The sequence below is a fragment of the Podarcis muralis genome, chromosome 2 (assembly GCF_964188315.1).
Source record: "Podarcis muralis chromosome 2, rPodMur119.hap1.1, whole genome shotgun sequence".
NCBI classification, from domain to species: domain Eukaryota; kingdom Metazoa; phylum Chordata; class Lepidosauria; order Squamata; family Lacertidae; genus Podarcis; species Podarcis muralis.
This window is the reverse complement of record NC_135656.1, coordinates 121,617,860-121,632,418: the sequence shown is the minus strand read 5'-3', so window position 1 is coordinate 121,632,418 and position 14,559 is coordinate 121,617,860. Positions and strand designations below refer to the sequence as shown.

The 14,559-nt window shown below is 46.0% G+C and overlaps 2 protein-coding genes across 3 annotated transcripts in view; both read right to left on the bottom strand.

Moving 5' to 3' along the window:
• Nucleotides 1–5,305: 5,305 nt before the first annotated feature.
• LOC114592597 (uncharacterized) overlaps nucleotides 5,306–14,559 on the bottom strand; it is a 29,901-nt gene continuing 20,647 nt past the window's right edge. Inside the window, 2 exon segments of the mRNA XM_077923457.1 lie at nucleotides 5,306–5,840; nucleotides 5,842–6,403. Coding sequence (XP_077779583.1) covers nucleotides 5,771–5,840; nucleotides 5,842–6,403 — 632 coding nt within the window. The 3' untranslated portion in view covers nucleotides 5,306–5,770.
• Nucleotides 9,009–13,431, bottom strand: LOC114592747 (zinc finger protein 132-like). Of its 2 annotated transcripts, XM_077923417.1 has the most exons (3): nucleotides 11,370–11,579; nucleotides 10,234–10,414; nucleotides 9,009–9,241 (listed from the first exon to the last, which is right to left on the bottom strand). In XM_077923417.1, exons 1-3 carry the CDS (start codon nucleotides 11,384–11,386, stop codon nucleotides 9,062–9,064), a joined length of 378 nt encoding a protein of 125 aa, XP_077779543.1. In that variant the 5' UTR covers nucleotides 11,387–11,579; the 3' UTR covers nucleotides 9,009–9,061. The 2 variants fall into 2 exon arrangements, 1 of the variants encoding a protein (XP_077779543.1); XR_013391652.1 differs by lacking the exons at nucleotides 9,009–9,241; nucleotides 11,370–11,579 and adding an exon at nucleotides 13,355–13,431 and having other exon boundaries at nucleotides 10,297–10,414.

Below are 14,559 nucleotides of genomic sequence, written 5' to 3'. Positions count from 1 at the left end.
AAAACTGACACCAGATCCAGAGGCACACAGAACGCCATCACCAATCAACCACACCAGACCCAAACCCAGACCCTCTCCACAGATAAATTACAGACACCATCCAGTAGCCAAACCATGATGGCACCTCCGGATGCTGCACCCCCCTGCAATCCCTACACAGATCTGGCTGGCACAGGCCACAAAACCACAGCTCGCCCCTATACACGAAGCCAAGCCAGAGCACAACTACAGCCATCTTCTCAGAAAAACTCTTCACAAAGTTCAAGAGGTCAAGACACAAAGGCTTTAGCAACTAATCCACACCTAATGACCCACCTAAGTGGTACTCAGGATATCACTCAAGAAATCACTCAAGATATCCCTCAAGCAACTAAGGAACAAAAGAAGAAAAGGCACACTAGCCTGGGAACTTCCTCTCGGCCCAGAACATTGGAGGCTATACACCACACCCCTCAACAGTATTTATAGGAACTCAAACACTGAGATCCTGCTCTGTTCCAGTAACAAGAAGCCGAAAGCACCAGCCTGAAGATGACGAGTGAGACCTCGTCGAAACGTCGCCTAGACACCCCAACTTTTACACGGGAAGACACCCGAGGACACCAAAACCTGCATACCTATACCCGTGAAAATCTACGAAAGCAAATATATATATATATATAATGTGTGTGTGTGTATATATATATATATATATGTGTGTGTGTGTGTGTGTATATATATATATATATGTGTTTGTCTGTGTGTATATATGTGTGTGTGTGTGTGTGTGTGTGTATATATATATATATGTGTGTGTGTGTGTGTGTGTGTGTGTGTATATATATATGTGTGTGTGTGTGTGTGTGTGTGTGTGTGTATATATAAAGGTAAAGGTACCCCTGCCCGTACGGGCCAGTCTTGACAGACTCTAGGGTTGTGCGCCCATCTCACTCAAGAGGCCGGGGGCCAGCGCTGTCCGCAGACACTTCCGGGTCATGTGGCCAGCGTGACATCGCTGCTCTGGCGAGCCAGAGCCGCACACGGAAACGCCGTTTACCTTCCCGCTAGTAAGCGGTCCCTATTTATCTACTTGCACCTGGGGGTGCTTTCGAACTGCTAGGTTGGCAGGGACGCGGGTGGCGCTGTGGGTAAAAGCCTCAGCGCCTAGGGCTTGCCGAACAAAAGGTTGGCGGTTCGAATCCCCGCGGCGGGGTGCGCTCCCGTTGTTCGGTCCCAGCGCCTGCCAACCTAGCAGTGTTCTTGGTTGGCAGGCGCTTGGAACGAGGTAAAAGTTCGCAAATGGGGACACTATTTGCGGTTTTGCGGAGTTCGTAAACCAAATCGTTCGTAAACAGGACTGTTCTTAAACCAAGGTACCACTGTATTCTGTCATTTTCATTTCGTATAACAGACCAAGCTTTCTTTATTGCTTTTGTGTAATAACTTCTTGTGGATAAAGGTAAAGGACCCCTGGATGATTAATCCAGTCGAATTAGACTATGGGGTGCAGCACTTATCTTACTTTTCAGACTTGAGGGAGCTGGTGTTTGTCCGCAGAAAGCTTTCCTGGTCTTGTGGCCAGCAGGACCAAACTGCTTCTTGCACAACAGGACACTGTGATGAGTGCCAGAGCACACGGAAATGCCATTTACCTTCCCGCCATAGTGGTACCTATTTATCTGCATGCACTGGTATGCTTTCAAACTGCTAGGTTGGCAGGAGCTGGCACAAAGCAACAGGAGCTCACCCCGTCGTGCGGATTCGAACCGCCGACCTTGCAATCAGCAAGCCCAGGTCTGAATCTACACATATACAAAAGACACCATGAAAATGCTTTTCAAAAAATAGTTTTTTAAAATATGGAGTTTGCCATTAGCTCACCAGCGCCATCTAGTGTCACATTTGTATAATGCACTTAAAACATTGTATTTGCAGCTGTATAGCTGAGACCCAAGAGGCTTGGTGGTTTAGACCACAGCGCCTTTGCTTCTTTACTTTTACTTCTTGTGGGCATGGGGTTGCGGGCAAACACATAAACCGACGCACATCATAACTCTAGCAAAATATCCAATGTGTGTATGACTACACGTGACTGCTGGACACGCAAGTTCAGACACATACTTGCAACTCCGTAATGGATGTGATTTAAAAACAATCATTTCCCTCTTAAATGTTTTATACAAAAATCCACAGAAAAGCAAATGTCTACTGCTTAGTTCATTCATTTATGCTTTTATCATTAAAATTTTGAGCCTGAAATTAAAGAATAATTTAAAAATTGACAAAGCTGTTTACATATGTGAGACGCAGGGTCAGCCATTATCTGTACAGGAATTGTGGAGCCACCACTGAGAAGTCCCTGTTGTGTCTGTTTACTAGTCCAGTTGTATTTATTGACGGGCACTGAAAAAGCCTATCAGCTGGGTTGCAAGATCCAGGCAGGATTATACAGGCATGTTGTTGTTGTTGTTTAATCGTTTAGTCGTGTCCGACTCTTCGTGACCCCATGGACCAGAGCACGCCAGGCACTCCTGTATTCCACTGCCTCCCGCAGTTTGGTCAGGCTCATGTTTGTAGCTTCGAGAACACTATCCAACCATCTCATCCTCTGTCGTCCCCTTCTCCTAGTGCCCTCCATCTTTCCCAACATCAGGGTCTTTTCCAGGGAGTCTTCTCTTCTCATGAGGCATACAGGCATACACCCTACCAATCCACTCTGGGCAGTTTCCAATATATATAAAAACATTAAAAACCATTATTCTTTATTATTATTATTATTATTATTATTATTATTATTATTATTATTATTATTATTATATCCATATACAGAGCTGCCTTTAGATGTCTTTTAAAGGTTGTATAGTTACTTACTTCTTTGGCTCCAAGGTCGCATAAATCCAGTGTGGTCTAAGATAAAAAGGAATTCAGAAATGTGGAGCAGAATGAACCTTTCCCTACTAGGAAAAATAGCAGTGATAAAAATGAATGTATTGCCAAAAATGCTCTTTCTTTTTCAGATAGTCCCACTGATCCGGCAAGTACTTCGAAGACCAGAATAAACAACTGCAGTGATGGCAGGCATCCTTGTCTAGTTCCTTTTTGTATCTTGCATTCATCTGTTATCACCTGATTTGCAATTAACTCAGCATTTTGTTCTGAATTTATTGCTTGTATTTCTTTTAAAAATTTAGGTCCACAATTAATTCTTTCGGGGGGGGGGGGCACCTATGGGGTTCATCTGGGCAGACGCTGCCGCCGCCCGTGGTCTCTGAACTGCCACCCAATGTTGGGGGCAGATCGGTACATCTGTGGCAAGTAAGGAACCAAAGGTAAAGGAGGAATAGGAAGAATGGAGTAGACCCACAGAGACCAAAGGGATTCTGGGCAGGAAGCCAAGTGGTGAGTCTTGCCAAAGTAGACCGTTTAAAAACATAGACAACAGGAATCCTGTAAAAAGGAGGGTCCCTCTTCCCTCCGGTCGGGACTTAGGGTCCTACCCGTTGGACTCTGAAATAAGCGAATCTGCTGGGACTCAGAGGAATCCCTAAAAAGGACTCTGAGAGTTGGGTATTACTTCACTGGGTGTATTTACTTCAAAATGTGGCATGCCATTCCTACTGTGTTTGGGGACCCTCCTGCTCATTCAACTGAATGAGCTGCGGACAACCTGCCCAAAAGTCTCACTCTGCTAGGACCATAGCTGTCAACTTTTCCCTTTTCTTGCGAGGAATCCTATTCGGAATAAGGGAATTTCCCTTTAAAAAAGGGAAACGTTGACAGCTATGGCTAGGACCGGTCCTAGCTGCTGTCTAGCAAATGCATTAGGTCCAAGAGGAAGGTTGGGTGCTGGGTCTCTCAGACAGATGTGCTCTCAGGACGATCAGGAACAGATTCTCCTACCTGTTCTCCACTCCTCTATATCTCCCCTTTGGCTTTAATCCTGGGCTGGGACCATATCCTGGGGAAGAATCCTGAGCTGTGGGGATCCTCATTCCCTGTCTTTCTGGTCAAGTAGAGATAGAACAGCCTGCAACTCACATGACAGATACTAACCAGGTTCATTGTTCCCTCATAAACACTCTGCAGATGATGTCACAGTTCGCCACGGCAACAATGTGAAATATCACCTGGGACCACTCAAGTGACCCTGAACCAGGCTGAGCTCTTGCATTTACTAAGAATGGACTCAGAAATAAGCCTCAGTATTCTCCAAAATGTTAGGAAATGTCCGTGGCATATTTTTGAGCCTATCTGAACCCAAATTAGAATTTCATGAACTTCCTCCATCCTCAATATCAGAGGTGAAGAACTGTGTTGCCATTATCCTCTTTCACCATCTCTTGTTTCTCATCTTTACGTTACAGTGGTACCTCGGGTTACATACGCTTCATCTTACATACGCTTCAGGTTACAGACTCCGCTAACCCAGAAATAGTACCTCAGGTTAAGAACTTTACTTCAGGATAAGAACAGAAATCGTGCTCCGACCCCATTAGCTAAAGTGGTGCTTCAGGTTTAGAACAGTCTCAGGTTAAGAACAGACCTCCGGAATGAATTAAGTACTTAACCCGAGGTACCACTGTATTTTTTATTTGTTTCTCATTAGCTTCTAGCCTGTTGGTGGCACCAAGTATGACTCATAACCTTTCATTAACAAAACAGGAACAGGCAAGTTCTGGTTTTTGTGACTATGCCTAAGACTATGCAAAAGCCTTTGACTGTGTGGGCCACAGCAAACTATTGGTTTATTTTAAAGAAATGGGAGTGCCTGACCACCTCATCTGTCTCCTGAGAAATCTCTATGTGGGACAAGAAGCTGTAGTTAGAACTGGGTTCAGAATTGGTTCAGAATTGGGAAAGGAGTACGACAAGGCTGTATATTGTCTCCCTGCTTATTCAACTTATATGCAGAATACATCATGTGAAAGGCTGGACTGGATGAATCCTAAACCGGTATTAAGATTGCCGGAAGAAATATCAACAACCTCAGATATGCAGATGACACAAAATTGATGGCAGAAAGTGAGGAGGAATTAAAGAACCTCTTAATGAGGGTGAAAGAGGAGAGCGCAAACTATGGAATCTTTTATACAGTGGTACCTCTGGTTGCAAACGGGATCCGTTCCGGAGGCCCACTCGCAACATGAGCTGAACGCAACCCACAGCGGCGTGTCTGCACACGTGTGGATTGCGATTCGCCGCTTCTGCGCATGACGTCATTTTGCGTGTCTGCGCATGCGCGAGCAGCTAAACCCAGAAGTAACCCTTTTCGGTACTTCTGGGTCGCTGCGGGACGCAACCTGAAAAAACGTATCATGAAGCAAACTTAACACGAGGTATGACTGTATTGGCAAAGGATTTTCCCCAATTTATTAGGGGGGGAGGAGAACCAAACCCAACAAACTGGGCAGAATTAAACCCATTTCAGCAGGCTGCTCTGGAGTGAGATGGTGCTGGAGGAAAATGTGTCTGTTTCATCATGGCTGTTAAGATAAATCACACTGCCCCCCCACGGGCCTTGGACTTGTCTGTTCATTCCCAACAGCAAGGGCTGGTGGACTGGGCTCTGTCTCCTGCTTGCTTGCTTACCCCAAGGCCACCTCAGCTCCTGGCACCCAGCACCCCCTAGCCAGCCCCAGAGGCACCATTCGCCTGCAGAGCTTGTACCCATGGCTGCTGTAATGAACAGCCATGCGAGCCTTGGGGAGGTAGACGTGAGAGGGCATGAGAGGACAGAGGGAAGGAAAGAGGGACAGAGGCAGGTGTTGCCCATAGCACCCCTGACCTTCATTCAAGGCACCCCAGGGTGCCACGCCACACTGGTTGAAAACCACTGCTCCATGCAATTAAAAGGTTTCTCCCCTGTGAGTTATTTGGTGCAAAGTAAGGTGAATATTCTGAATGAAGCTCTTTCCACACTCCTTGCATTTAAACGGTTTCTCCCCGGTGTGGATTCTCTGATGATTAATAAGGTGGTTGTGCTGTCTGAGGCTCTTTCCACACTCCCTGCACTGGAACGGTTTCTCTCCTGTGTGGGTTCTTTCATGTGAAGTAAGGCTACTTCTGTCGGTGAAGCTCTTTCCACATTCCATGCACTGAAATGGCTTTTCACCAGTATGGGTTCTTCGATGTATGGTAAGACTACTGCTGTGCCTGAAACGCTTCCCACATTCCTTGCATTTAAACGGCGTTTCTCCTGTGTGGGTTCTTTGATGTTCAGTAAGGCTACTACTGAAACGGAAGCTCTTCCCGCACTCTGTGCATGGAAATGGCTTCTCACCTGTATGTGTTCTCTGATGACGAATAAGGTGAGATTGCCGTATAAAGGTCTTCCCACACTCAGTGCATTTAAATGGTTTCTCTCCTGTATGGATTCTGCGATGCCTATTCAAATACGATTCATATCTAAACGTTTTCCCACAGTCTGGACACGTTTTCTTGTTTTTGTCTTTTGGATCTTCTTGTAGTATCAGGAGTTCTTGGACGTTGATACCCTGAAAAATCAAGGATTTCTTCCTCCCATTCTTTGACTTGTTTCCTTCATGTGTTTCGAACTTATTTTTTCCTGCTTCATGCATAATTGTTTCTGAAGACACCACAGATGAGTCCCTGTAATTCCCATCGCTCTGCCAATCATCTGGGGGGGGGGGGGAGGCAGAGAAAGAATTTCAATGTGTGAATTTCAAGGGATAAAAAATGGCAGAGAAAGGCGTGTTCTTAGATCTTCTGCCAATGCATAGGGCAGGGCTTGTAGATCTAGCAGGATCCACCTGGTATTTGTGAACAGGCATGGTGGAAGCCAAGCCATATTTCTAAATATGGGGAATATCTCAACATGTGGAAGGGAAACCGCAAGCTGGAAGACATCTTTATAAGAAGAGTCCCACAGGATCAAGCCAAAAACCTATCTAGTAGAGCAGTGGTGGCCAAACTTGGCCCTCCAGCTGTTTTTGGACTACAACTCCCATCATCCCTAGTTAATAGGACCAGTGGCCAGAGATTATGGGAATTGTTGTCCCAAAACAGCTGGAGGGCCAAGTTTGGCCACTACTGTAGTATAGCGTCCCCACAGAGCAGGAAGCTAACAGTCTTCTTCTGCTGTTGTTGTCCTGATTCCAGAGGTATCAAGCACATGGTCATCATAATGAGTAGCCTTTGGGCGCTTTCTCATCCATGAATTTGTCTGATCCCCCTCTAAGTCCCACTGAGTCTATCTGCCCTGGATGATATTATACAGGAATGGGAAAATCCTTCCCCCAAAATGCCCCATAAGACATCTAAGATACCTATTGATACCACCACTTCTTTGGGATCATGAATGAACAGACCTCCTTCTTCCCAACAGGAACTGAGGTCCAATTCTGCAAAGGAAACAGAAGAGACTAGTTACTTTGGAACTCAAACTGTTCAGCCAATCCAAATTGAGCCATTGCTTATGACAGGGGTCTGCAACCCGCGGCTCCAGAGCCGCATGTGGCTCTTTTACACCTTTGCTGCGGCTCCGGGGCGGATACTAGCGAGGCGAGGAGGCGCATTGTGCGCCCCGACACTCCCCACTGTGGTGGGCACTGTACTGTCTGTGACATCGCATGGGGGCGGTGCGTACGTTAGTCACGCACACACCCCGACGTCACCTTCCCGCCTGCTGTCAGATCGCGGCCCCGGAGATATATTTGTTTTAAATGTCGCAATGGTTTTGCGGCTCCCAGTTTTTTTCCTCGGAAACGGGTCCAAGTGGCTCTTTTTGTCTTAAAGGTTGCAGACCCCTGGCTTATGACCTCAAGCCCCCAAAAAAGAGGGATAATTTTGATATTATAATTCCTGCGCCACAGATAGGACAGGGCTGTGTGGTCACAGCAGGATCAGTCTGGCACTTGTGGAAATGTGATCACTGGATCTGAAGCTCAGTGTGATCTACCTTTTGGAAATGATACTGGAGAATTTAACAAACCCCAATGCTTTCCTTCATTTTATCACACAATATTTTTAAAAAAATCACCCTTGGAGCCATTCCTTCTCCTCCAGAAGTGATTCCGTGGTATATCCCCCAAAAATTACACTTTTCAGCGTTGTGAGAATGGATTTGCAATTGATTCATGGGGCAGCAGGAGGAAAAGGGTATCTCTAATATCACACCTCTGAAATTGAAATAATGGTACATTGCACGTTAATGCTCCCATTGTAAACATGTCCCCCCTCCAAAGAATGTATTTTTCACTTCTTCAGAGACAACATTCAAATGAGCATTGTGGGATTGCAGCCTCATTTTAATTTCCAGTTTATGACTCAGTTATAATTCATATATTAAAATGAGTGGGGCAGGTTGATTGAAAGATGTTTTTGCACTGGTTATGCAACGGATAAATTGGGAAGGAGTTTTTTTATATATCCCACCTTTTCCAGACCTAAAAAATACAACTCACAAAAAGGGCTTGACAGGTTTTCCCAAATCAGTTTGCCCTGTAACATACGACAATGTATCTAGGGATGATGTAGTGATGTCTTGATCTTAAATTTGTTGGTGTTGAAAGGTGCCGAAATAAGACGTTAAGCGCAGACACTTTAAGTGTTGGCATTCAATGATCAAAAAACCCTCTAAGGCTACAGGAAGCTGCATGTCAGACTCTTTGTCTTTCGAGGCCCAGCACTGACCACTCAAACTAGGAGTGGATCTCCAGGATATTGGGCAGAGAAATGCCTTTCCTATCAGTTGCTCCCTGATCCTTTACCCCTCTAGCACATGCGTAGGCAAACTAAGGCCTGGGGGCCGGATCCGGCCCAATCACCTTCTCAGTCCGGCCCGCAGACGGTCTGGGAATCAGCATGTTTTTACATGAGTAGAATGTGTCCTTTTAAAATGCATCTCTGGGTTATTTGTGGGGCATAGGAATTCATTCTTTTTTTCTTTTCCAAAACATAATCCGGCCCCCCACAAGGTGAGAGTGGAGTGTTGAAAAAGTTTGCTGACCCCTGCTCTAGCATCTTCTGCATATAAATCAAGGGCCTCCCCAAACATCCAGACCCCCGTCTCCATAACAGCCTCCCAACTGTGCCCAAATAATGATTTCAAGCCTTCCAGCACCTAGCAGTCATGGAAATAAAACACAAGGTGTTTTCCTAGAGAGGCCACCATCTCATAATTCTCCTCCATGACTTCCTTGTGCAGAGCTCTTTGGCCTGGATCCAGCAGAGCCCACTCCTCCTCTGTGAAAAACACAGCCACCTCCTCAAAGGTCAAGAGGGCTTGGAAGCTCGACAAACCCTGGAGAAAGAGAATAAAATATGGTTTCTTCAACATCTTGGGTGTGTGTGTGTGTGTGGAGTGGGGATCCTGGAAATTATAGGCCAGTTAGCTTAACCAATATTCTGGGGAAGCTGCTGGGAGACATTATTAAAGAGATACCAAGTGTACAGAAGAACAACCCTTTCTGTAGCAGATCCAGCGTGATTTGAGCAAAGTTCAGACTTGTCTTAACAAGTATGTAGAGGCGATTCAGTTGACATAGCAGACTTTCAAACAGGTTTTTTTTGTGTGTGTTTTTTTAGGATTTCACAAAAGATTTTATTTCACTGAAGACTCAAAATTGATGCTAATTGAAGAACATTTCAAGCAAAAGTTCTTCTGGACAAATAACTACTGTAGCTTCTCTTCCTATCCAAGGAAACTTTAGGTCTTCATCTTATCTCAACGGAAGTTTTATTCCAAAAAACAGTATGAAATGCAGTAGAGGATTTCCCATCCATTCCCAAGACCAACAAGCAGCGAATTTCTTCAAAATCCAGTCCTGGTCTCTATAGATACTGGGGGAAGCAATTCTCTTTAATAATTGTGTGTGATATTTGGAAACCTTTTCAGTAATTGGTTGATTTGTTTTGAACCAAGTTTCCCCGACTGGCCCAGAGATTCTTGTCGAAGCTTTTCCTTGCGTTCTGCTTCCGCCTTTGCAGTGCAGTTGAAGAATGTCTGGGTCTCTTGGGCGCAAGTTACATCACTGAACTCATTCTGCTTCCAACAGGCCATCATTAACGACATCTCTGTGATGCATGTTGCCTCTCTGATGAACCAACTCACTAACAGTTACTGAGACACTGTGTTCTCGTTTTCTATTTTTATGTTGTGAGCTGCCCCGTGGTCGTCGGATGACGGGCGGTACACACATTTAATAAGTAAATAAGTGAAATATTTCACAGCTCAAGACAGGGGGAAGCATCTGCACTGCCTGCTTTGCGTAACCCCAGTTATCTTTCCCTTACCTGAGACGGCTGTTTGGAAGCTCTTTCTACTCCTCCCCAAAGAAAAAGGGGTTCGGGTGGTGCCTCTGAAGCCATTGTGCTAGATGGAGGGAGAGACATAAACTGGGCCACCTCTGGGACTCTCACAGCAGTTGCCACGATGCACAGGTGCACTTCAAAAGAGGGAGAAGCTATCCAGTACCTGGGGGAGAGATGGAACAAGGGAAGAAGGTCATCTTTTATATAAATTTGGGTTTCATTGCTTTAAAAACTATAAAGCTGCTGAAGACAACTTTGCACCTGTGGGAGGCTGTGGGGGAAACCTTTTGGCTCCTAATAATGATGATGATGATGATGAAATAAAAAATGAAATGGAATACTTTATTGTCACTTGTACAACTTGTATACAGTGAGATTACACGAGCTCCCCCCACTCAGCTCTCTTAGTCTTAATTCCCCTCGTTTACTGACGCACACCCACCAAACCCGAAAGTCAGTTGCCCTGTGGTTATCTTTTCATTCAGCAGCCTAACAGCCCACAGATAGAAGCTGTTCTTTACCCTGTTGGTGCGACCAATCATGCTTCTGTATCTTCTGCCCGAGGGCAGGAGATCAAGAAAGTGCCGGCCAGGGTGTGAATCATCCCTGAGAATTTTCCTCACTCTCCTGAGGCAACGTTCTTCCGCAATGTCATCCAGTGGATTCACGGTGATGTTACTACTACTACTACTACTACTACTACTACTACTACTACTACTAATTTTCTTTATACCCTGTCCATCTGACTGGTTTTCTCCAGCCATTCTGGGCGGCTTACAGAATATATAAAACATAATAAAGCATCAAACATTAAAAACTTCCTGATACAAGGCTGCCTTCAGATGTCTTCTAAAAGTTGTATAGTTCTTTATCTCCTTGACATCTGAAGGGAGGGCGTTCCACAGGGAGGGTGCCACCACCGAGAAGGCCCTGTGCCTGGTTCCCTGTAACTTCACTTCTCGCAGGGAGGGAACCAGCAAAAGACCCTCGGAGCAGGACCTCAGTGTCTGGGGTTGAGCGATGGGGGTGGAGACACTCTTTCAGATATACTGGGCCGAGGCTGTTTAGGGCTTTAAAGCTCAGCACCAACACTTTGTGAAGTGTGCTCAGAAACTTACTGGGAGCCAATATACATCCTTTAAGACCAGTGTTATATGGTCTTGGCGGCCGCTCCCAGTCACCAGTTCAGCTGCCGCATTCTGGATTAGTTGTAGTTTCTGAGTCACCTTCAAAAGTAGCCCCACGTAGAGCTCATTGCAGTAGTCCGAGTGGGAAGGCCTGATCTGCATCAGGATTTGCCAAAATCTCTTAAGAGACTCCCAATCCACTGTAGGAAGGATGAGAAAAAGTGATACATTCAGGGGACGGCTTTCTCCTCTCTCTTCCACACATTTAGGGAAGCTTTTAATGTTTGATGCATTATTGTATTTTAATATTTTGTTGGAAGCCACCCAGGGTATAAATAATATATTATTATTATTATTATTATTATTATTATTATTATTATTATTATTGCAGGCGGAGGAAGAAGAGAAAGGAAGCAGAATGGAAATAATGAAGCCAGCAGAGAAAGGTTTCGGAAAGCTCAATCTAGCTGCAGTTTCAAAGAGGGAGCAGGGGGGACACAAAGGCTTTCCCCCACATTTGAGAGTCTCTCCCTGGGCCCCCATCCTCCACCTTTCAGCAGAGAGAAGGTCCAGGGTGCTTTAACTGAGTTTCTTTAGCTGAAATTCCTGCACTGCAATGGGTTGGAACAGATGACCTTTGGGGTCCCCTTCCAACTTTGCAATGCTACGAAATCCAAAAGGTGTTTCGCCCTTGTTAAGGAAAAATCTAGGTGCAAGGCTGCTCAGTCACCCAGCTCATCGGGCAGAGCCCGCCGGTCCCTGCAGAATAAAGGAAGGAGTCCAGCCACCAACCGGAGCAAATAGCTGTAGACCAAAGTTTATTGCGCAACAGGTTCAAAGAATATTTTTGAATCCTGAGGATGGGGTGACAAGGACTTTTAAAACTTTCCCACCATATCCCAGAATACAGCATCATTGATACAGCATTGCTACATCACTGACATGTCACAAAAGGGGAGGGGTAGGCAGGGGTTAGGGACGCGGGTGGTGCTGTGGGTTAAACCACAGAGCCTAGGACTTGCCAATCAGAAGGTTGGCGGTTCGAATCCCCGCGACGGGGTGAGCTGCCGTTGCTTGGTCCCAGCTCCTGCCAACCTAGCAGTTTGAAAGCACGTCAAAGTGCAAGTAGATAAATAGGTACAACTCCGGCGGGAAGGTAAATGGCGTTTCCGTGCGCTGCTCTGGTTCGCCAGAAGCGGCTTAGTCATGCTGGCCACATGACCCAGAAGCTGTATGCCGGCTCCCTGGGCCAGTAAAGCGAGATGAGTGCCGCAACCCCAGTCGGTCACGACTGGACCTAATGGTCGGGGGTCCCTTTACCTTTACCTAGACAGGGGTTACACTAGCTCAACCTTGGCAAACATGTCCAGACAAGTCCTTGGCACAAGATTAGCATAAGCAGACATGTCAGGGCAAGACCCAGGTATAAGATTAGCCTAGGCAAACACCTCTGAAGTCCCACCACCCAAAGTACAATAGAACTTCCTTTGCATGTCTGGACCCCTTGGCAATTCTGGTGATGGGATTAGGCTTTCCTTGGCCAACAATCAGCTCAGCAGTTGTTACCTCTGGGCACTTCCTGGGGTAGGAGGTGTGCTTGGGGAGGTGGCAGGGAGAAGAGTCATTTTCCCCCAAGGGCAAAATAGTGCTGAAATGGAGGAAACTGGCAAAGGAGTTGATTTTATATGATGGTTAAAAGCTAGGTAGCTTCCCTGAGCTGTCAAGTCGAAAGGATACATTTATGCATAATATTTGTAACATTTAACAAATTTAAAGATGTGCCCCCCCCCAGGGATTTCCTTAACAGCCCTCCAGCTCTGGAGCACCAAAGTAGTGTGTAGGCAGTGGGGCTCAATCCCCACACAATGTGCATCCTTGCCTACTAGGAAAGCATCCTTTCCCCTTGCCCAAGGTCTTATCTCATCCCCTCCTCTGCAAAAAAGCAATATTTCCTCCATCACCCCCAATTATTGCACCTTTTTCCTCCTCTGCAGCCTCCTCCTTAACCAAGCCCGTTTCTCCTCTCAGGCTGTGAGCGGGGTGCCTCTCTTCCCCCCCATACTGTCTCGCCCCCCCCTTTCTATGGGCAACTTCCTGCCTCTCTAAGAACCAGAGCTCAGTTCCTTCACCCAGGAAGAGAACTGAGTAGCAGGAACACCTCCCCTCGTGCAAGCCTTAAAATTTCCCACCTCTGCTTGTTGTTGTTTAGTCGTTTAGTCGTGTCTGACTCTTTGTGACCCCATGGACCAGAGCACGCCAGGCACTCCTGTCTTCCACTGCCTCCTGCAGTTTGGTTAGACTCATGTTTGTAGCTTCGAGAACACTGTCCAGCCATCTCGTCCTCTGTCGTCCCCTTCTCCTTGCGCCCTCCATCTTCCCCAACATCAGGGTCTTTTCCAGGGAGTCTTCTCTTCTCATGAGGTGGCCAAAGTATTGGAGCCTCAGCTTCAGGATCTGTCCTTCCAGTGAGCACTCAGGGCTGATTTCCTTCAGAATGAAGAGGTTTGATCTTCTTGCAGTCCATGGGACTCTAAAGAGTCTCCTCCAGCACCAGAATTCAAAAGCATCAATTCTTCAGCGATCAGCCTTCTTTATAGTCCAGCTCTCACTTCCATACATCACTACTGGGAAAACCATGGCTTTAACTATATGGACCTTCCACCTCTGCTTAGTAATGACTTATCAGGCTTGGAAAAGTTGGACCACAGTTTTTCTGAGTTAAACTAAATCGTTTTGATTGGATTTTGCACAAGTGTGCAATTAACTTGCTGTTTTGAATTTATCTTTCTAAGCAGATCATGCAAAGTGTCCCTATTTTCCAGGGATGGTCCCGGATTTACACAAGCTGCCCCAGTTTCTTGACTTTATAGAATCAGAGAATCATAGAGTTGGAAGGGACCCAATGGTCATCTAGTCCAACCCCCTGTGGTGATGATGATGATGATACATTTTATTTATACCCCGCCCTCCCCAGCCAGAGCCGGGCTCAGGGCGGCTAACACCGGTAAAATTACAATAGAAACATAATGGGGGGGGACCCAATTTAAAATGCAGGTTAAAATGCAATTTAAAAAGCAGCCTCATTTTAAAAGTAGCCCATAAATCAAAACCGTAAGGGGAGGGAAGACATAAGGGTCCGACTGAGTCCAAACCAAAGGCCAGACGGAACAGCTCTGTCTTG

What these genes read in the sequence shown, in the direction of transcription:
- LOC114592747 (XM_077923417.1), bottom strand. An exon ending in CTTCCAAACAGCCGTCTCAG is followed by an intron (nt 9,242 to 10,233) that starts GTAAGGGAAAGA and finishes CTCTTTCTCCAG; the next exon opens with GGTTTGTCGAGCTTCCAAGC.